Source organism: Salvelinus sp. IW2-2015, linkage group LG36 (assembly GCF_002910315.2).
Source record: "Salvelinus sp. IW2-2015 linkage group LG36, ASM291031v2, whole genome shotgun sequence".
NCBI classification, from domain to species: domain Eukaryota; kingdom Metazoa; phylum Chordata; class Actinopteri; order Salmoniformes; family Salmonidae; genus Salvelinus; species Salvelinus sp. IW2-2015.
Window position 1 is genome coordinate 24,801,242 of NC_036875.1, and position 21,833 is coordinate 24,823,074.

General features: G+C 42.6%; 1 protein-coding gene across 2 annotated transcripts in view; it reads left to right on the forward strand.

Moving 5' to 3' along the window:
• Nucleotides 1-21,833, forward strand: part of LOC111959448 (mannosyl-oligosaccharide 1,2-alpha-mannosidase IB) — a 171,532-nt gene that overhangs the window by 144,368 nt on the left and 5,331 nt on the right. For both annotated transcript variants that reach the window (XM_023980993.2, XM_023980992.2), the window contains exons 12-13: nucleotides 71-290; nucleotides 773-945. In XM_023980993.2, coding sequence (XP_023836761.1) covers nucleotides 71-290; nucleotides 773-945 — 393 coding nt within the window. The remainder of the gene's footprint in view (nucleotides 1-70; nucleotides 291-772; nucleotides 946-21,833) is intronic.

Sequence of the window (21,833 nt, forward strand, 5' to 3'; positions counted from 1 at the left end):
CCTGCTCCCTAAACCCACACACACCTACTCCTACCATCACCACCCATATCCTTTCCGCATCTCCTTCCAGGCAATCGAGCGCCACCTGATCCGTAAGTCCAACGGTGGCCTGACTTTTATCGGGGAGTGGAAGAATGGCCACCTGGAGAGGAAGATGGGTCACCTGACCTGCTTCGCCGGGGGGATGTTTGCTCTGGGGGCCGACGGCTCACCTGACGACAAGGCTGGACACTACCTACAGCTGGGGGCTGAGATCGCACACACCTGCCACGAGTCCTACGACCGCACTGGTGAGATGGAGAAACACACACACCTAAACTTATAGTTTAGGGATAAATGGTAACTTATTATAGGGTGGTTTGGTTGCCATGGATTTTAGTTGTCGCCAAGTGAATATAAGCGTGATGGTGAATCAGATTCTGTGTGAGCTTAAAATAATGTTGTTTTTAAAATAAAAAAAGTGAGGTTACCATGGGAACTGGCTGATCTTCCTGAAAGTGAAGTTTTACAGTGATGATATTTCCTAGTTTTATCCGGCTGTCTCTTTTTATGAACTTGTGTTCAGTTCCCACACACAGTGACAAGGCTTGCAGAACAAATCTGTCTGCTTCTTGATCACTTTAATCGGTTCCTATTACATTCTAACTCCAAACATTTAATTGGCAGGATATGTGTTGTGTACTTATTGCTCAACCAGGACAATCAGTGGATATGGAATGATTTTTTAAATATATATATATCTATCCATCTCCCTCCATCCCTCTCTCCATAGTGTTGAAGCTGGGTCCAGAGGCCTTTAAGTTTGACAGTGGTCTGGAAGCAGTGGCGGTGCGTCAGAATGAGAAATACTACATCCTGAGGCCAGAGGTCATCGAGACCTACTGGTACATGTGGAGGTTCACCCACGACCCCAAGTACAGGCAGTGGGGCTGGGAGGCAGCACAGGTGAGCCACTAGAAAATCACTCACTAGTATTACTACTACCATATGTGACCGACCGGCTTGATCCAGTCTTATGTAGCAATTTTTCACATTGAATAAAAGTAGAGACTCGGAGCTAGAAAATGAAATATCATACACTACAGTTGAGGAACACTGGGAAAGTAATTCTGCTTTGGAAGTTGATAAACTTGTAACCTCAATTTTGAGCAAATGACCTTGAATATTTTGGTAAACCTACTGGAGTGCTCTTCTTTGTCTTCACCCATTCAGAATCGTTCACACCCTCTTAAGCCTTATCCCCACCCATCTCTTCAAGGATTCACATGTGAGGCCATGTACTAAACAACCAAAGATTTCAAGACTAAAGGCTGATTTATACTACGTCTATCGACAGTTGTCGCAGTGACATCATGAACATTCTATTGTCGTCTGACATCAGACTTGTCGTTATGAAAAAGTATGAACACAAAAACTACAGGCTGCATGACATCAGCAGCTTGGTGGTCAAAAACAGCATAACTAGTGTATTTTAACACCAATAATACCTGTTTAAAAATGATTTTAGTATACAGTACCAGTCAAAAGTTTGTACACATCTAAAAGTCAGGCAAAACGTAAAACATCAATATGGAGTCAGCATACAAGTGTAAGTAAAAACAAATGTAAATAAGTTAGAAATTGTGCTACTACTGCACAAACACGTCATGTTTTTGTTTAGTTAGCTTTTGGAAATTGTAGAAATAAAATATTTTCCTTCAGAAGTTCCAGCTAGGCAGGCTAACGTTAGTTAGCTAAATTAATTTGTTAGCTATCATACAGTAGGCGTATATTAATAATGATATAGTTAATATAAGTACTTTAGACATGCAATCATAATTGACTGTAGAGCATATAAAGCACCCACAAGCTACCAGTGGCTGAAAACACAATCGTCGCGGGATGAATGAGTGACGAATTTCCGGCACTTGGCCTGCAAGTGTATACTCGTCAGATGTCATGATACGTCATCAGAAGTGTCCACTTAATTTAAGGGCTGAGGGGATAGGGTGTGTCTTTTAAGTGTTTGTAATGTAGCCAGTGTCACCAGCAAAGCACCCCCACACCATCACGCCTCTTCCTCCGTGCTTCACGGTGGGAACCACACATGCGGAGATCATCTGTTCACCTACTCTGCATCTCACAAAGACACAGCGGTTGGAACCAAAGATCTCAGACCAAAGGACAGATTTCCAACGGTCTAATGTCCATTGCTCATGTTTCTTGGCCCAAGCAAGTCTCTTCCTTTTATTGGTGTCCTTTAGTAGTTGTTTCTTTGCAGCAATTCAACCATGAAGGCCTGATTCACACAGTCTCCTCTGAACAGTTGATGTTGAGATGTGTCTGTTGCTTGAACTCTATGAAGCATTTATTTGGACTGCAATTTCTGAGGCTGGTAACTCTAATGAACTTATCCTCTGCAGCAGAGGTAACTCTGGGTCTTCCTTTTCTTGTGGCGGTCCTCATGAGAGCCAGTTTCATCATAGCACTTGATCGTTTTTGCGACTGCACTTGAAGGAACTTTCAAAGTTCTTTAAATTTTCCAGATTGACTGACCTTCATGTCTTAAAGTAATGATGGACTGTCATTTCTCTTTGCTTATTTGAGCTGTTCTTGACATAATATGGACTTGGTCTTTTACCAAATAGGGCTATCTTCTGTATACCAACCCTATCTTGTCACAACACAACTGATTGGCTCAAACGCATTAAGAAGGAAAGAAATTCCACAAATTAACTTTTAACAAGGCACACCTGTTAATTGAAATGCATTCCAGGTGACTACCTCATGAAGCTGGTTGAGTGTGCAAAGCTGTCATCAAGGCAAAGGGTGGCTACTTTGAAGAATCTCAAATCTATTTTGATTTGTTTTACACTTTTTTTAGGTTATTGCATTATTTCATAGTTTTGATGTCTTCAATATTATTCTACAATGTAGAAAATAGTTGTAAAAAAAATAAGAAAAACCCTTGAATGAGTAGGTGTGTACAAACTTTTGACTGTTACTGGATTTCACTCTAGCAAACCAGGCAACTAAAAGCAGCTTTCTAAACAATGTTTTGGTTCGTTTCTAGCTTGTTAGCTAGCTAGCTAATGTTAAGTGAGCTGGCTATCCAGTTCAAATAATGACCATATCATATAGCTGACAACGTCTTCACTTTAGCTAATTTGTCTTCATTATTACAGGAAAATAAACTCACAACAAGATCATTATTTACAAGTTAATGGCGAGTCAATTATAGAAAATGGCTTACTGTTGTGAGTGTGACGGAATTAAAGCAGGGCGTTCATATGTAGAATTTAGAACTTGGACACTGTCTCATTGGCCTAACGTTATATCCTAACTTGACTTTGGTGCAGGTCATGTTCCTTCACATTACCATCTCTGGTTAAACACATACTATATCAAATAAAATCAAAGTTAACTTGTCACATGCACAGGAAACAGAAGGTGTAGTGAAATGGTTACTTGCACAGTGGAGTCTTTTGTTTAGAGATGTAGCTAGCTAGCTAAACCATAATCCCAACTCATAACGTGACTACCCTGCATGAATCTGCAGGTAGTTAACCAACCAGGTTCAATGTTAGCTAGCTAGCTAACATTAGGCTATAAATAGCAATGCAAATGGCTCTGAGATTCAAATAATATTACTTCACAGATTAGACACGTGACGTTAGCTAGCGAGCCAGCAGGCTGAGCAGAAACTTAGTTTAGCTAGCTACATTTTCAGATATTCTATTTTACGGATGGACACTTCTCCCTCTCTGTCACGGATGCCATGGTTGCCCTTAGTTTGAAGATGTAATCTGGAGACAGGTGTTTTATACAACAGCCTTCTGTGTGTTCTCTTTTCGACTCCCTCTACATATTTGCAATCAAACGCCAGAATTTTCTCCAACTCTTTTGCTATTGTACTCTAATGCCACCGGGTATTCCACTGATTTGAAAACTCGCTCCTCCAGAAAGTGGAGAGCAACACTTTTGCAGTTCTCCTACGTGATATCCTTCAAAAGAGCTGCGTTAGAAAATATGACCTACACATACTGACCAGCTCATGTTATAGACAGGATTACCTACACATACTGACCAGCTCATGTTATAGACAGGATTACCTACACATACTACCAGCGCATGTTATAGACCAGGATTACCTACACATACTGACCAGCTCATGTTATAGACAGGATTACCTACACATACTGACCAGCTCATGTTATAGACAGGATTACCTACACATACTGAGCAGCTCATGTTATAGACAGACGCTTGCTACATGGCAGACCAATCCAAACTCATCGTCTTTTTTTGTGGCTAAACCAACTAGACTCGAAATGTAACAATTTTATTGCATTTACAGATGGCATACACATGTGTTATTAAGGGACATGAAAGTGCACATGTTCGAGAAGACCTTTCTGCACCAAAAAACGCCTTTTGATAAAAAAAAATAAATAAAAGCTTACGTTCAAATGCCTCTCCTGTGATGTAGTCAACGTGTGACATACGCCTAGTTTCCTTGAAACGAGTCACATGTTGCCATTATGCATTTACCTATCCATCCATGCCCATTCCCTTATGAACCCGTAGCATCTAGCAGTACCTTCTTTGCTTGTTGGATGGCTCAAACTGAATTCTTCAGAATGATCGGCTATGAAAAGCCAACTGACTTTTACTCCTGAGGTGCTGACCTGTTGCACCCTCTACAACCACTGTGAATATTATTATTTTACCCTGCTGGTCATCTATGAACATTTGAACATCTTGGCCATGTTCTGTTATAATCTCCACCCTGCACAGGCAGAAGAGGACTATCCACCCCTCATAGCCTGGTTTCTTCCTAGGTTTTGGCCTTTCTAGGGAGTTTTTCCTCGCCACCGTGCTTCTACACCCCCATTGCTTGCTGTTTGGGGGTTTAGGCTGGGTTAGGTTGGGTTTCTGTACAGCACTTTTAGATATCAGCTGATGTAAGAAGGGCTTTATAAATAAATTTGATTTGATTCCGCTGCTCTATGTTCGCTACATACTTCAGTCTGAGACTGCCATCGTTGAAGTCGTTTGTGGGGATGTCAAATTTAGGGGTGTTGTACAAACAAAAGTTATCAGCAATTGGATCATCTCTAACCCATTAGAGTATCAAAGCCAATGACACATTTTTAAAACGCTGCTTTACCCACGTGTGTTCTGGCTCTGGCCCAACCCATCGGTTTTTGGGACCAATCATAATGGTTAGAATTTGTTTGTGTTCTAGAACCTGTCGGGGAGATACTCAGATCCAGACTAATTGCAGAGAAGAAACTAATGTCCGTGGGCCTAGCGTAACGTTTGACCGGAGCAAGGAGTTTGGGTAGCCAGGCAACTTCTCTGCACCAGTGTAGATCTGAAAGAATTGGATAAGTGCATCGACCCATTGCAACTGTAAAAGGAGAGCGGATCAGTGTGTGAACACACAACAGACTAATCCTACTTGAGAACAGTAAATACTCCTTTCTCATATTTTTTCTCTCTCCAGTTATCATCCTCTTTTTGTCATATCTTTTCCCTACTGAGGCTTTTATTTTCAAAGGTCAAATTGAAACACTTCTGGCTCCTTTCTCTCAATCCTCCTCTCAACCACGTTCACTCTGCTCTCTCGTTCTGTCTCTTTCTCTAGCTGCCCTCCACTCCCCCTCTCCTCCTCCTTGCCACCACTCACCCATCTCTCTCTCTCCCTCTTTTCTTCTATCCCTCTTTCTTCCCTTCTCCTTATATCTCCTCCTTTTCCTCCTTTCTCTATCTATTCCTGTGTGTGGAGTGTGTGCACTGGCTTTTGGTAATGTTGGTGCTCTTGAGAGCTGAGAGCTGTTGTGGGTCTGAATGCAGTCTCCCTCAGCCTGAGTGATTGAGTGGAGATGGAGGGAGTGCACTTCTTAATTCTTCCACTACTGCTCCTCTGCACCACACACCACTCTTCCTTCCCTTTCCTCCTCTCTCTTGCTCTTTCATTTTCACTTGCTCTCATTTTCTATTTGCTCTGTCTCTCTTTCTGCCTTCATCTTCTTTCTCTATTTTGAACAGAAACTTGGCTTTGCTTTTCTCTGTGTCTATGGCACTCTCTCCCTCGCTCTCTGTTGCTTTCACCCTCTGTCATGCCCCTTTCTCTCCTTCTCTACCTCTCATAAAAAGCACCAGACAGGTTCTACACAGATGTTGATCTCCCTACCTCTCTCTTGTGCTACTCTGTGCTCCTGCACAATCAGCTCATGTTTGATCACACACACACACATTTTCCATAAGTACATGGAGTAGAAAACCTGGGCATGCCCCCTGGGATTTTTTGTTGTTGCAGAATGAGCTCTATTTTGGTGGCCCCTCTAGTACCTTCTAATGCCTTGATTCCATCCAAAATACACAGTTAAATTATTGAATACTTTACCTCCCAGATTGGTAATATTGCGTAGAAAGACATGACTTTACAATTAAAATTACTGAAAATGTGTGAATTCAGTGTTTTAGTTTTGCATATTGTCATTGCATAGGCCTATATAATTAGGACTATTTTCTAAGTAAGATGAACTTTTTTAACATTAAACCTCTCTTCTCTTGAGATTAAAGTCATATTTACAGTTTTGCTGCAAGATATAAATTGCCACATTGATGTTTGTTATTCAAATTATGCTCTGTGGACACTTAGGGTAAAGAAACCAATGTGTCATTTTGTAATTTGGGTGAACTATCCCTTTAACAGTTTGGCCTGTCAATCAATCACTGTGGGTAGAGTTGTCAGGGGAGGGGGCAGGATGTTTGTGAGTCACAGAGTTGGTAGGGTTTCAGACCTGTCAATCAAACACTGTGGGTGGGAATTTGAAGGAAGGCAGTAGATTAGTAATCTAGTCAGAAAAACTAGTCTTATCTACTAGCGGTGAGCCCAAAATAATACATAAAACAAATATTTACAAAATAAAAACACTACACCTATATGCTATGTCAACGCTGCCTTATAGGCCTATGCCTCTGGAGTAAATCTCAGATTTACTTTTAATAATTCTGCCTATTCCGTTAAAACAATTCGAGTATATGCGCATGTTGTAATCAAAATTCTAATCTTATTTTGTGCATTTCAAACTGTCCTTTTGTGAGGCGCAACCGGGAACTAGTTCTGTACGATGGCGAGTGTTGGATAAACCAGAATTGGAGGATCCTCCATCATTGTTTAAATCTCCAGTTTGGGAACATTTTGGCTTCCCACTAGATTACAACGGCGATGGACAGAGTTGTGGATAAAACGTTAACATTATGTTGCCACACTCAACGAGAATAGCCTATGCAGCTGCCAACACCTCAAATATTTTGACACATTTACACTAACATCACCCCAGTATACTAGAGCAAGACGGAAACGCAAAGAAACAACATCGCCTCTCCTCTGCATTCAAGCAGCCTTAGGCAACTGATTCTAACCAGGGCAAAGAAATTACAAAAGCGATAGGTAGGCTATGTTTATATATACAGTACCAATCAAAAGTTTGGACACACTTACTCATTCAATGGTTTTTCTTTATTTTTACTATTTTCTACATTGTAGAATAATAGTGAAGACATCAACACTATGAAATAACACACATGGAATCATGTAGTAACCAAAAAAGTGTTAAACAAATCAAAATATATTTTGATTCTTCGAAATAGCCACCCTTTGCCTTGATGACAGCTTTACACACTCTTGGCATTCTCTCAACCAGCTTCACCTGGAATGCTTTTCCAACAGTCTTGAAGGAGTTCCCACATATTCTAAGCACTTGTCTGCTTTTCCTTCACTCTGCGGTCCATCTCAATTGGGTTGAGGTCGGGTGATTGTGGAGGTCGGGTGATTGTGGAGGTCGGGTGATGGTGGTCTGAATACTTTCCGTGTGTGTGTGTGTGTGTGTGTGTGTGTGTGTGTGTGTGTGTGTGTGTGTGTGTGTGTGTGTGTGTGTGTGTGTGTGTGTGTGTATATTAGTCAGCAGCAGGTCACAGTGAAATATCAGGCACTGAGCAGGCTGTTTCTGAGTGGGTGGGGAGGGTGAGGGCCGGAGAGTGAGTAGTGGGGAGGGCCGGTGGGGTTAGGTTTGTGTTGAGAGCACTGGTTGAGAGAGCTCTGCAGGGTGCTGCTGAGTCTCGTGAGTGAGAGGAGAGAGCAGCACAAGCACACATCGTGACAACTTTTTACCAGTTGTAGGTATGCTATTTAGATTGTCATTATAGAGACATCTATTTCCGACCATTTTTCTATAAAACATATTAACACATTAGAACTGATGTGCATCAAGAAATGATGGAGACAAAGCACTGGAAACCCACTTTAGGCACACTAGAGCACATTAGATATATTTGCTTGGGGGTGGTTTCAAGTAAACGGTATTCTAATGTCGACTTTGATTATGGAAAACCATATCAAGCGAAGGATTTTACGCATGCTTAGTTCTTGGGTCTCGAGCTCTGCGTGAGGGGAAATTTGAAATGAAAAGTTATGGATATCCCTCGTGTGCTTCTGTTATGGGGGGAAAGTCCACAATGAAACTGACATTAAATGTGAAGAATGATACGTTTGCATCTGTTGGCTATCAAGTAGTCTATTAATTTCTATGCCATTGTAGGCTTCTGTAGCCTACCATTTGACACAATAAATATGTTGAAATGACAATATCGCTGGAGTCGTTGCGAATCAGTTTGTGCCACTTATGTAGGCTACATGGAGCTGGCAAGCGGATTTAATAAATAGCCGAAAACTTCTGTTTATTGTTGTTGAAGCCTTGTCTTATTATGCTATTATTAATGGCCATGTTTAGTTAATTAAATTGGAAGTTATCAATTGTGATCATGGTCACAGCTCTCTCACAAATGTATCATTCTCCACATTTAATGTCAGTTTCGTTGTGGACTTTTCCCTGAAATGAGATGTAGGCCTATCGGGGGCTATTTAAGCTACCTGCATGTAGCTCAGAAAAAGTTGAATTACAATCATAAACCCAGATTTTAGTCAGTAGCCTATGCCTTTTGAAATTACAAGTCAATCTTGCAAATAGGCAATTTATAATGGTTTGTAGTCTTAATATCTGGCACATAATAACAGCACAATTGCCAGAAAATAGGCTAACATTTGTCAGTGTTTCTTGAACAGAGATTTCGAGATCCTCTGTCCAACTTTAAACACTCATCTAATCACAACTATCCTTCCTATTGGATTTATTTATAGTTATGCAAATGCACAAACATTTTATTTACAATCATTGGAGAGTTAGTTTAATAAGGGCAAACATATATTTTCTCTTGCTACATATTCAAATTCCTTTAACCAGTGGTGTATTGTACTTTAGAAAAAATACTTTTTGGTACTACTTATGTTGTTTTTTGGGGTATCTGTACTTTACTATGTATATTTTCGACTACTTTTACTTCACTATATTCCTAAAGAAAAGAATGTACTTTTTACTCCATACATTTTCCCTGGCACGTAAAGGTACTCGTTACATTTTGAATGCTTAGCAGGACATGAAAATGATTCAATTGACACACTTATCAAGAGAACATCCCTGGTCATCCTTACTGCCTCTGATCGGGCAGACTCACTAAACACACATGCTTCATTTGTAAATGATGTCTGAGTGCTGGAGTGTGCCTCTGGCTTTCCGTAAATAAAATAAAAACAAGAAAATGATGCCATCTGGTTTGCTTAATATAAGGAATTTGATATGATTTTTACTTTTGATACTTAAGTATATTTTAGCAATTCAATTTACTTTTGATACTTAAGTATATTTAAAACCAATACTTTTAGACTTTTACTCAGTAGCATTTTACTTGGTGACTTTCTCTTTACTTGAGTCATTTTCTATTAAGGTATCTTTACTTTTACTCGAGTGACAATTGGGTACTTTTGTCACCACTCCCTTTAACCTCAAGTTAAGCTTGCAATAATTCATATTTTGATGGAAAACCGAATTTTGCGTCTACGTCATTACAAACTACGTTGATATTCCCTCGATAATGTTATGGAAAAATGGTTTATTGGATAAATGTGGCAACTCCTTGCTTGCTGCGGACTCCAAAAAATTGGGCTAGTTTTCAAGCTTTGTGGGCAGGTTTTGAATGGTCATTGGACTAGAAATTTCAGCTAGACCTGGCAACCCTGCTGACAAGTCCCTTTAGCGGTCACTGGCAAGTCTCAACATGGGCTTTGAATCTTAGGAAAATAAAAACAAGATGTTTGGACATATAACTTTGGAATTCCAAGATGGCTTAGCAGTTCAGACGTCATTTCTGTTTCGTATTGTCGTGTCCTGTATATATATATATTTACACCTTTCTTCGCATATCTTTTATATATTTTATTATCCAAGAACTCAACTACAAAAGCATTCCTGTAAAAGCTTTCCTGCAACCCGCTTCACCAATTACAAAAAAGTATTATTTACCTCAAATCTGAAAATCCACCGTGGAAGCTAGCCAGGGGCTAATTCAGAAGCTAGCCAGAAAGCTAACCAGAAGCTATCCGATAGCTAGCCAGAAGCTAATCTGTAGCTGCCCAGAAATTAGCCGGTCTGCTGGCTAGCGTTGGTGTTTCAGCTGCCCACGTTTTGTGGTCATCAGCTATTCCTTTAGCTCGATAATCTACCGGCACTTTTGTGCAACGCGACTCGGACCGGAGCATTCCGGGACTTTTTTTCTCTCAGTTTCCCCGGATTTCAGCCGCAGGCTCCTGACATTTGCAGCTAGCTAGCTGCAAACCGTGTGACTATTGGCTTACGTCGATCCCGGAGCAAACTCAAATCATTCCGGAGCTAGCCAGCTGAGGAGTTCCATCAGCCATTCCTGGGCTACAGTCACCTATCCGGACCCGTTTTTTTTTGTTTTGTTGTTGCTGCAGATACGGAGCCCCACCGGGCCTTCACGACTGACTGCCGACGTTATCTGCCCGAGGGAGTTATCCAACTGGCACCTCCGTCCCGACGTTACCTGAACGCTCATCTGGGGCCCGCTAACCGTTAGCTGTCTCTCGGCTGCTATCTGAATAAGTATATCGGACAATTATTATTATTATTTATTATTTTATTTTTTCTTGGTCACTATATCTATTTTGCCAATTTGGATTGATCCCCTCTACCACACGGAACCCCACTAACCTACCGACGGAAACGCACGAGGTACTACAAATAGACTTCCATACTATGCTATCTTGCTACCGATAGCCATCTACCCGGCCAGCTGTCTGGATCGCCGTGACCCAACCAACTCTACTCACTGGACCCTTATTGATCACTCGATTAAGCATGCTCTCCTTAATGTAAATATGCTTGTCCATTGCTGTTCTGGTTAGTGTTTATTGGCTTATTTCACTGTAGAGCTCTAGCCCTGCTCACTATACCATATCCACCTCACAGTTCCACACCCACATATGCGATGACATCACCTGGTTTCAATGATGTTTCTAGAGACAATATCTCTCTCATCATCACTCAATACTAGGTTTCCTCCACTGTATTCACATCTCTACCATACCTTTGTCTGTACATTATTCCTTAAGCTATTTTATCGCCCCAGAAACTTCCTTTTACTCTCTGCTCTAAAGTTTAGACGACCAATTCTCATAGCTTTTAGCCGTACCCTTATCCTACTCCTCTCTGTTCCTCTGGTGATGTAGAGGTGAATCCAGGCCCGCAGTACCTAGCTCCACTCCTATTCCCCAGGCGCTCTCTTTTGATGACTTCTGTACCCGTAATAGCTTGGCTTCATGCATGTTAACATTAGCGCTCCCTCCTAAGTTTGTTTTGTTCACTGCTTTAGCACACTCTGCCAACCCGGATGTTTTAGCCGTGTCTTGAATCCTGGCTTAGAAAGACCACAAAATTCTGACATTTTCATCCCCAACTCAAGATTTTCAGACAAGATAGAACGCCAAGGGGCGGTGTTGCAATCTATTGCAAGATTGCCTGCGAGGTTCTGTTTTACTATCCAGGTTGTTCCAAACAATTTGAACTTCTACTTAAAAATCCACCTCTCTAAAACAGTCTCTCACCGTTGCGCCTGCTATAGACCCCTCTGCCCCCAGCTGTGCTCTGGACACATATGTGAACTGATTGCCCCCATCTATCTTCAGAGCTCGTGCTGCTAGGCGACCTAAATTTTAACATGCTTAACACCCCAGCCACCTACAATCTAAGCTTGATGCCTCAATCTCACACAAATTATCAATGAACTACCAGGACACCACATTCCGTAAACACGGGTACCTCATAGATATCATCCTACAAACTTGCCCTCCAAATACACCTCTGCTGTTTTCAACCAGATCTCAGCGATCACTGCCTCATTGCCTGCATCCGTAATGGGTCAGCGGTCAAACGACCTCCCTCATCACTGTCAAACGCTCCCTGAAACACTTCAGCGAGCAGGTTTCTAATCGATCTCGAGGTATCCTGGAAGGATATGATTTCATCCCGTCAGTAGAGGATGCTGGACATTTTTTTAAAATGCCTCCTCACCATCTTGAATAAGCATGCCCATTCAAGAAATTTAGAACCAGGAACAGATTAGCTTGGTTCTCTCCTGACTGACTGCCCTTACCACAGAAAAACATCCTATGACGTTCTGCATTAGCATCGAACAGCCCCCGTGATATGCAACTTTTCAGGGAAGCTAGAAACCAGTATACAGGCAGTTAGAAAAGCCAAGGCTAGCTTTTCAAGCAGAAATTTGCTTCCTGCAACACAATTCAAAAAAGTTCTGGGACACTGTAAGTCCATGGAGAATAAGAACACCTCCTCCCAGCTTCCAACTGCTCTGAAGATAGGAAACACTGTCACCACGACAATCCACTATAATTGAGAATTTCTAAGCATTTTTCTACGGCTGGCATGCTTTCCACTGGCTACCCCTACCCCCGGAAAACAGCACTGCCTCCCTCTGCTACTCCGCCAAGCTTCCCCATTTCTCTTTCTCCCAAATACAGTCAGCTGATGTTCTAAAAGAGCTGCAAAATCTGGACCCTTACAAATCAGCCGGGCTAGATAATCTGGACCCTTCTTTCTAAAACTATCTGCTGAAATTGTTGCCCCCCTATTACTAGCCTTTTCAACCTCTCTTTCGTGTCGTCTGAGATTCCAAAGATTGGAAAGCAGCTGCGGTTATCCCTCTTCAAAGGGGGGGACACTCTTGACCTAACAGCTACAGACCTATATCTATCCTACCCTGCCTTTCTAAGGTCTTCGAAAGCCAAGTCAACAAACAGATTACCGACCATTCGAATCCACCATACCTTCTCCGCTATGCAATCTGGTTTCAGAGCTGGTCATGGGTGCACCTCAGCCACGCTCAAGGTCATAAACGATATCTTAACCGCCATCGATAGGAAAAATACTGTGCAGCCGTATTCATTGACCTGGCCAAGGCTTTGACTCTGTCAATCACCACATCCTCATCGGCAGACTCGACAGCCTTGGTTTCTCTAATGATTGCCTCGCCTGGTTCACCAACTACTTCTCTGAGGAGTTCATGTGGTCAAATCGGAGGGTCTGTTGTCCGGGCCTCTGGCAGTCTCCATGGGGGTGCCACAGGGTTCAATCTTGGACGCCTCTCTTCTCTGTATACATCAATGATGTCGCTCTTGCTGCTGGTGATTTCCTGATCCACCTCTACCGAACGACACTATTCTGTAACTTCTGGCCTTCTTTTGACACTGTGTAACAACCCTCCAGGCGAGCTTCAATGCATACAACTCTCCTTCCGTGCCTCCAATTGCTCTTAAATACAAGTAACTATGCATGCTCTTCAACCGATCGCTGCCTGCACCTGCCGCCTGTCAACATCACTACTCTGGACGGCTCTGACTTAGAATATGTGGACAACTACAAATACCTAGGTGTCTGGTTAGACTGTAACTCTCCTTCCAGACTCACATCAAACATCTCCAATCCAAAGTTAAATCTAGAATTGGCTTCCTATTCGCAACAAAGCATCCTTCACTCATGCTGCCAAACATACCCTTGTAAACTGACATCTCTACCAATCCTCGACTTCGGTGATGTCATACAAATAGCCTCCAAAACCTACTCAATAATTGGATGCAGTCTATCACAGTGCCATCCGTTTTGTCACAAAGCCCCATATACTACCACCACTGCGACCTGTAACTCTCGTTGGCTGGCCTCGCTTCATACTCGTCGCCAAACCCACTGGTTCCAGGTCATCTACAGACCCTGCTAGGTAAGTCCCCTTATCTCAGCTCGCTGGTCACCATAGCAACACCTACTGTAGCACGCGCTCCCCAGGTTTATCTCTCTGGTCCCCAAACCAATTCTTCCTTTGGCCGCCTCTCCTTCCAGTTCTCTGCTGCCAATGACTGGAACGAACTACAAAATCTCTGAATGAAACACTTATCTCCCTCACTAGCTTTAAGCACCAGCTGTCAGAGCAGCTCATAGATTACTGCACCTGTACATAGCCCATCTATAATTTAGCCCAAACAACTCCCTCTTTACCTACTGTATTTATTTATTTAATTTGCTCCTTTGCACCCATTATTTCTGTCTCTACTTTGCGCTTTCTTCCACTGCAAACCAACCATTCCAGTGTTTTTAGTTTTTATTTTACTTGCTGTGTTGTATTTACTTCGCCACCATGGCTTTTTATATTTTTATTTATTTATACATATATTTGTTTGCTTCACTCCTTTATCCTCACTCACTTTGCTCACATTGTATATAGACTTATTTTTTTTCACTGTATCATTGACTATATGTTTGTTTTACTCCATGTGTAACTATGTGTTGTTGTATGTGTCGAACTGCTTTGCTTTATCTTGGCCAGGTCGCAATTGTAAATGAGAACGTGTTCTCAATTTGCCTACCTGGTTAAATAAAGGTTAAATAAAAATAAATAAAAACTAGATTTATGAATAGCAAAGGGATATAGGAGATTGACTTTATTCAGTCAGTTTGACACCTTTTGTAAACTGGTCAACACTTGCTGTTCGGTCATCAATCAAACCACGATGCGCACCGGCTCTGCAGCTGGCTATAGCATAAGTCTATGAAACATACGAAAGAAAATAAATGCATGTGCCACAAAACAATAATTATGTTGATTTCATCTCATCTTTACCACTTACATGGATTGTGTAAATTCACTCACAGAAGACGATGAAGAAGCATCATGCTCACCTTCTGTGAAAATAAATTTGACTGCAGCCAACCACAGAGCACAAAAAGGTACCGGGTGGGGGGACAGACAGCAGACTGACAAACCAGCAGTGTTTCCTTGTCATCCCTCACTTTGTGACTGACAGGCGCATGTCTTATCAAATCAAAAGTGTATTTGTCACATGCACCGAATACAACAAGTGTAGACCTTACAGTGAAATGCTTACTTACAAGCCCTTAACCAACAATGAAGTTTTAAGAAACATAAGTGTTAAGTAAAAGAAAAAGAAAAAAATTACAAATAATTAAAGCAGCAGTAAAATAACAGTAGAGGGGCTATATACTGGGGGTACAGAGTCAATGTGCGGGGGCACCGATTAGTTGAGATGATATGTACATGTAGGTAGAGTTAAAGGGACTATGCTTAGATAATAAACCGAGAGTAGCAGCAGTGTAAAAGAGGGGGGGGGCGACGCAAATAGTCTGCATAGCCATTTGATTAGCTCTTCAGGAGTCCTATGGCTTGGGGGTAGAAGCTGTTAAGAAGCCTTTTGGACCTAGACTTGAAGCTCCGGTACCGCTTGCCGTGCGGTAGTTGAGAGTGGCTAGAGTCTTTGACAATTTTTAGGGCCTTCCTCTGACAACGCCTGTTATAGAGGTCCTGGAAGGCAGGAAGCTTGGCCCCAGTGATGTACTGGGCCGTACGCACTACCCTCTGTAGTGCCTTGCGGTCAGAGGCCGAGCAGTTGCTATACCAGGCAGTGATGCAACCAGTCAGGATGCTCTCGATGGTGCAGCTGTAGAACTCCTGAGGGGGAATAGGCTTTGTCGTGCCCTCTTCATGACTGTCTTGGTGTGTTTGGACCATGAGTTTGTTGGTGATGTGGACACCAAGAAACTTGAAGCTCTCAACCAGCTCCACTACAGCCCCGTCAATGAGAATGGGGGCGTGCTCTGTCCTCCTTTTCCTGTAGTTTACAATCATCTCCTTTGTTTTGATCACGTTGAGGGAGAGGTTGTTATCCTGGCACCACACGGCCAGGTCTCTGACCTCCTCCCTATAGGCTGTCTCGTTGTTGATGATTAGGCCTACCACTGTTGTGTCATCGGCAAACTTGATGATGGTGTTGGAGTCGTGCCTGGCCATGCAGTCATGAGTGAACAGGGAGTACAGGAGGGGACTGAGCACGCACCCCTGAGTGGCCCCCGTGTTGAGGATCAGTGTGACGGATGTGTTGTTACCTACCCTTACCACCTGGGGGCGGCCCATCAGGAAGTCCAGGATCCAGTTGCAGAGGGAGGTGTTTAGTCTCAGGGTCCATAGCTTAGTGATAACGAGAAGATGCATATCGTTCGTTCTAGTGGGAGACACCAATGTGGACTTTTCTGACTAGCGAATTAAACCGTGAAACGTAAATGAAAAGAAGCCTAGTTCATTTATGAAATTAAAAAAGTAGCCCGATGACAATTAGTCTGTTATCGGCTGTTTAGCCGACAGACAGCGCTCATGGAAAACACTGACGCACACACATACTGTTTTACCTTAGGCTCTGGGTAGTAGCTCCTAGGCACCTTACCTTTCTAATTCCTAAACTTGACCATTAGTGAAATTAAATCTTAGATCAGTGTCTAGGGGCTCCTTCATCCAACTTCCTCTGAGCGTGTGGGAGTCATGTGTTTTGAGGTTAGTTGTGCCCAGCTGTTGTAGTGTATAGCCCTCAGAAATGAGCCCAGCAGAGAGAAGCTGTATATATATATACACACACACACACACACACACACACACACACACACACACACACACACACACATAGCCTTCTTCTCCAGGTAGAAGAGTAACAGACACAAACAATGCTTTATTAGCACAGATGGTACTAGGAGTGGAGTCTAGTTCAGGTGTGCGTGTATGGATGGATAATTTTGGTGTGTAGGTGGTCTAGCCCAGATGGAGGTCTGGGACGCTGCAGTGTGTCTTCAGAAGGACACACACATCGGATGCAGTGTTCCATGAAAAATATAAGAGTTCCAACCAATGTTCCTTTGAAGATGTGTGCGGGTGCGCAGCTCCCCCGAAGCACAAGATTGAACTTCACTCAACGTGGGAACTGTGGGAATTGTGATCGAATCAACGCAATATTAGCCACTTTCACTGCAACATACCGAAACAAAACAAACTATGCAAGAGATTTTGTTGTAGGCAGAATGCATCAGAGTAGGATTCTATTGCATTGACAGGCATGACTCTACACAGACCGGTAGGCCTATATGCAAATAAACCATTGCCACATATGGATATGTGCCATTCACTTTGAACTGGACTGTTTTTACAGCATGAGCGGTCGTGAGTAGATGCGCTTGTTTTGAGATGAAAGCGAGAGCTGCATGTAGCGACTTGTGCACATTTGTTAATATCCTTTGCTAGTTAGTGAGTTATTAGCCTAGTTATTTATAGATCATTTGTAGTCAGCAATAGGGGAAATTGCTTCCAACAAGAGCACACAGCGTTAACATTTCTAGCCATCTTTGAAAAGCAAGTCAGGTAAAGAGCTTTTTTTTGTCTTGAAGGGGCAGTGTTGTATTTTGAGACAGGCTTGAGTAAGCTAAGTAGCCAATAGGCAGAGGGTAGCATAATTTGTCTGATTATCTGTAATAATGGTATGGGAATAATAATGCATTTTATTTTGTAAAGTGGCTTCTTGCATCAAACACAACAACAAAAAATCGGTCACCTCCTTGTCTGAAGGACAAGTGGATAAACAGGTTAATGTCAAGCCCTGCATGATTTTTTTCAATTGAAATGTAGGCCTTCATTGAACACCACACATTTGCTGCTACTGTAGGTTCAATGATAGAACAGCTACTTCAATGTAAAAATGTGATAGGATGCATTTTCTCCATTGTTTTTGGTGGTAGGCCTACATTATCATTTAATAGCCACAGTAGCCTACTTGATCACTGTTAAAACTAACTTAAAGCAGTACAGCCTGTGTTCACGGTAAACATGCGCCAGAAGTTGCACAGCATTTTCACAACGCTCAAGTTTGCGCTCAGCAGACCTGAAAGTTGCTCAGTAATTAAAAACATTTGTGGGAACATTGGTTCCCACTCCTTCAGAGGGATTCTGCTGACAGCTACTGACTCATAGAGTTACTCGAGAACGGGACCAGCTACTGACTCATAGAGTAACTAGAGAACGGGACCAGCTACTGACTCATAGAGTTACTAGAGAACGGGACCAGCTACTGACTCATAGAGTTACTAGAGAACGGGACCAGCTACTGACTCATAGAGTTACTCGAGAACGGGACAGGCTACTGACTCATAGAGTAACTAGAGAACGGGACCAGCTACTGACTNGAGAACGGGACCAGCTACTGACTCATAGAGTTACTCGAGAACGGGACAGGCTACTGACTCATAGAGTAACTAGAGAACGGGACCAGCTACTGACTCATAGAGTTACTCGAGAACGGGACAGGCTACTGACTCATAGAGTTACTCGAGAACGGGACAGGCTACTGACTCATAGAGTAACTCGAGAACGGGACCAGCTACTGACTCATAGAGTTACTCGAGAACGGGACAGGCTACTGACTCATAGAGTTAATAGAGAACGGGACCAGGACAGATTCAGAGTGAGAGAGAGAGGAGCAAACTCATCGTACTCTGTTTTGATCCACCATATTTTACACTTCCTTGAATTACATGTGATGAGACACAGAGGAGTAAAGAACAAGAGATTAAAAAGATCTATAAAATCTGTCTGGACACTTTAAAATAGAAATACCCGGTGCCTTGTAAAATCACAGCGTGTAATGCTTTGACTGAGGTCACAGACCCAGACATTAACTTAAAATCTAAATTAAAGGCATTGATTATATAGACTGGCGTGGTGATGGATAGAAAATGTCTCCTCCAACCCTCCCTTAAACAAAAAATGGCAATGGAATAAACGTCTACCCATATCCTGACTTAACTCTTTACACTTATGGTATTAGCCTATATGGATAGGGTTAAATTGAAATGTTTCTTACAGAGGAAATATGAAAAACATATGCATAATCATGGTAGCAATTAAAAGGGAGCAGTTTGGATATAATGGAAAAAATATGAGAATAAAGGTGGACACAACCATTCACCTGACACAATCCTAACATTACACTGTTGATTGGATGTGCATTTTACATTTACTGTACTTTTCGCCCCATTTGTTGATAATGAAATCTGTAAATACTCTGGATACATTCGTAAAATGATAGGGGCAGGTGAAACATTTTTTATTAAAATGTTTATTTCACCTTTATTTTATTTAACCAGGTAGGCCAGTTGAGAACAAGTTCTCATTTACAACTGCGACCTGGCCAAGATAAAGCAAAGCAGTGCGACAAAAACAACAACACAGAGTTACACATAAACAAACGTACAGTCAATAACACAATAGAAAAATCTATGTACAGTGTGTGCAAATGTAGAAGAGTAGGGAGGTAAGGCAATAAATAGGCCATAGAGGTGAAATAATTACAATTTAGCATTAACACTGGAGTGATAGATGTGCAGATGATGATGTGCAAGTAGAAATGCAAAAGAGCAAGAGGGTAAGTAAGAATATGGGGATGAGGTAGTTTGGTGGGCTATTTACAGATGGGCTGTGTACAGGTACAGTGATCGGTAAACTGCTCTGACAGCTGATGCTTAAAGTTAGAGAGGGAGATATAAGACTCCAGCTTCAGTGATTTTTGCAATTCGTTCCAGTCATTGGCAGCAGAGAACTGGAAGGAAAGGTGGCCCAAGGAGGAGTTCGCTTTGGCGGTGACCATTGAAATATACCTGTTGGAGCGCGTGCTACGGGTGGGTGCTGCTATGGTGACCAGTGAGCTGAGATAAGGCAGGGCTTTACCTAGCAAAGACTTATAGATGACCTGGAGCCAGTGGGTTTGGCGACGAATATGTAGTGAGGGCCAGCCAACGAGAGCATACAGGTCGCAGTGGTGGGTAGTATATGGGGCTTTGGTGACAAAACGGATGGCACTGTGATAGACTACCTCCAGTTTGCTGAGTAGAGTGTTGGAGGCTATATTGTAAATGACATCGCCGAAGTCAAGGTTCGGTAGGATAGTCAGTTTTGCGAGGGTATGTTTGGCAGCATGAGTGAAGGAGGCTTTGTTGCGAAATTCGGAAGCCGGTTCTAGATTTAATTTTGGATTGGAGATGCTTAATGTGAGTCTGGAAGGAGAGTTTACAGTCTAGACACCTAGGTATTTGTAGTTGTCCACATATTCTAAATCAGAACTGTCCAGAGTAGTGATGCTAGTCGGGCAGGAGGGTGCGGGCAGCAATCGGTTGAAGAGCATGCACTTAATTTTACTAGCATTTCAAAGCAGTTGGAGGCCACGGAAGGAGTGTTGTAGGGCATTGAAGCTCGTTTGGAGGTTTGTTAGCACAGTGTCCAAAGAAGGGCCAAATGTATACAGAATGGTGTTGTCTGCGTAGAGGTGGATCAGAGAATCACCAGCAGGAAGAGCACATCATTGATATATACAGAGAAAGAGTCGGCCCGAGAATTGAACCCTGTGGCACCCCCATAGAGACTGCCAGAGGTACGGAAAACAGGCCCTCCAATTTGACACACTGAACTCTATCTGAGAAGTAGTTGGTGAACCAGGCGAGGCAGTCATTTGAGAAACCAATGCTATTGAGTCTGCCGATAAGAATGCGGTGATTGACAGCCTTGGCCAGGTTGATGAAGACTGCTGCACAGTACTCTTTTATCGATGGCGGTTATGATATCGTTTAGGACCTTGAGCTTGGCTGAGGTGCACACATGACCAGCTCGGAAACCAGATTGCACAGTGGAGAAGGTACGGTTGCATTCAAAATGGTCAGTGATCTGTTTGTTAACTTGGCTTTCGAAGATTTTAGAAAGGCAGGGCAGGATGGATATAGGTCTATAACAGTTTGAGTCTAGAGTGCCTCCCCCTTTGAAGAGGGGGATGACCGCGACAGCTTTCCAATCTTTGGGGATCTCAGACGATAGGAAAGAGAGGTTGAATAGGCTAGTAATAGGGGTTTCAACAATTTCGGCAGATCAATTTAGAAAGAGAAGGTCCAGATTGTCTAGCCCAGGTGATTTGTAGGGATCCAGATTTTGCAGCTCTTTCAGAACATCAGCTGTCTGGATTTGGGTGAAGGAGAATCGGGGGTGGGGCTTGGAGATGTTGCTGCAGGCGGTGCTGAGATTTTGGCCGGGGTAGGGGAAGCCAGGTGGAAAGCATGGCCAGCCGTAGAAAAATGCTTATTGAAATGATCGATTATCGTAGATTTATCGGTGGTGACAGTGTTTCCTATCCTCAGTGCAGTGGGCAGCTGGGAGGAGGTGTTCTTATTCTCCATGGACTTTACAGTGTCCCAAAACTTTATGGAATTAGTGCTACAGGATGCAAATTTCTGTTTGAAAAGGTTAGCCTTAGCTTTCCTAACTGACTGAGTATATTGGTTCCTGACTTCCCTGAAAAGTTGCATATCGCGGGGGATATTCGATGCTAATGCAGAACGCCACAGGATGTTTTTGTGCTGGTCAAGGGCAGTCAAGTCTGGGGTGAACCAAGACTATATATTTTCTTAGTTCTACATGTTTTGAATGGGGCATGCTTATTTAAGATGGTGAGGAAAGCACTTTTAAAGAGCAACCAGGCATCCTCTACT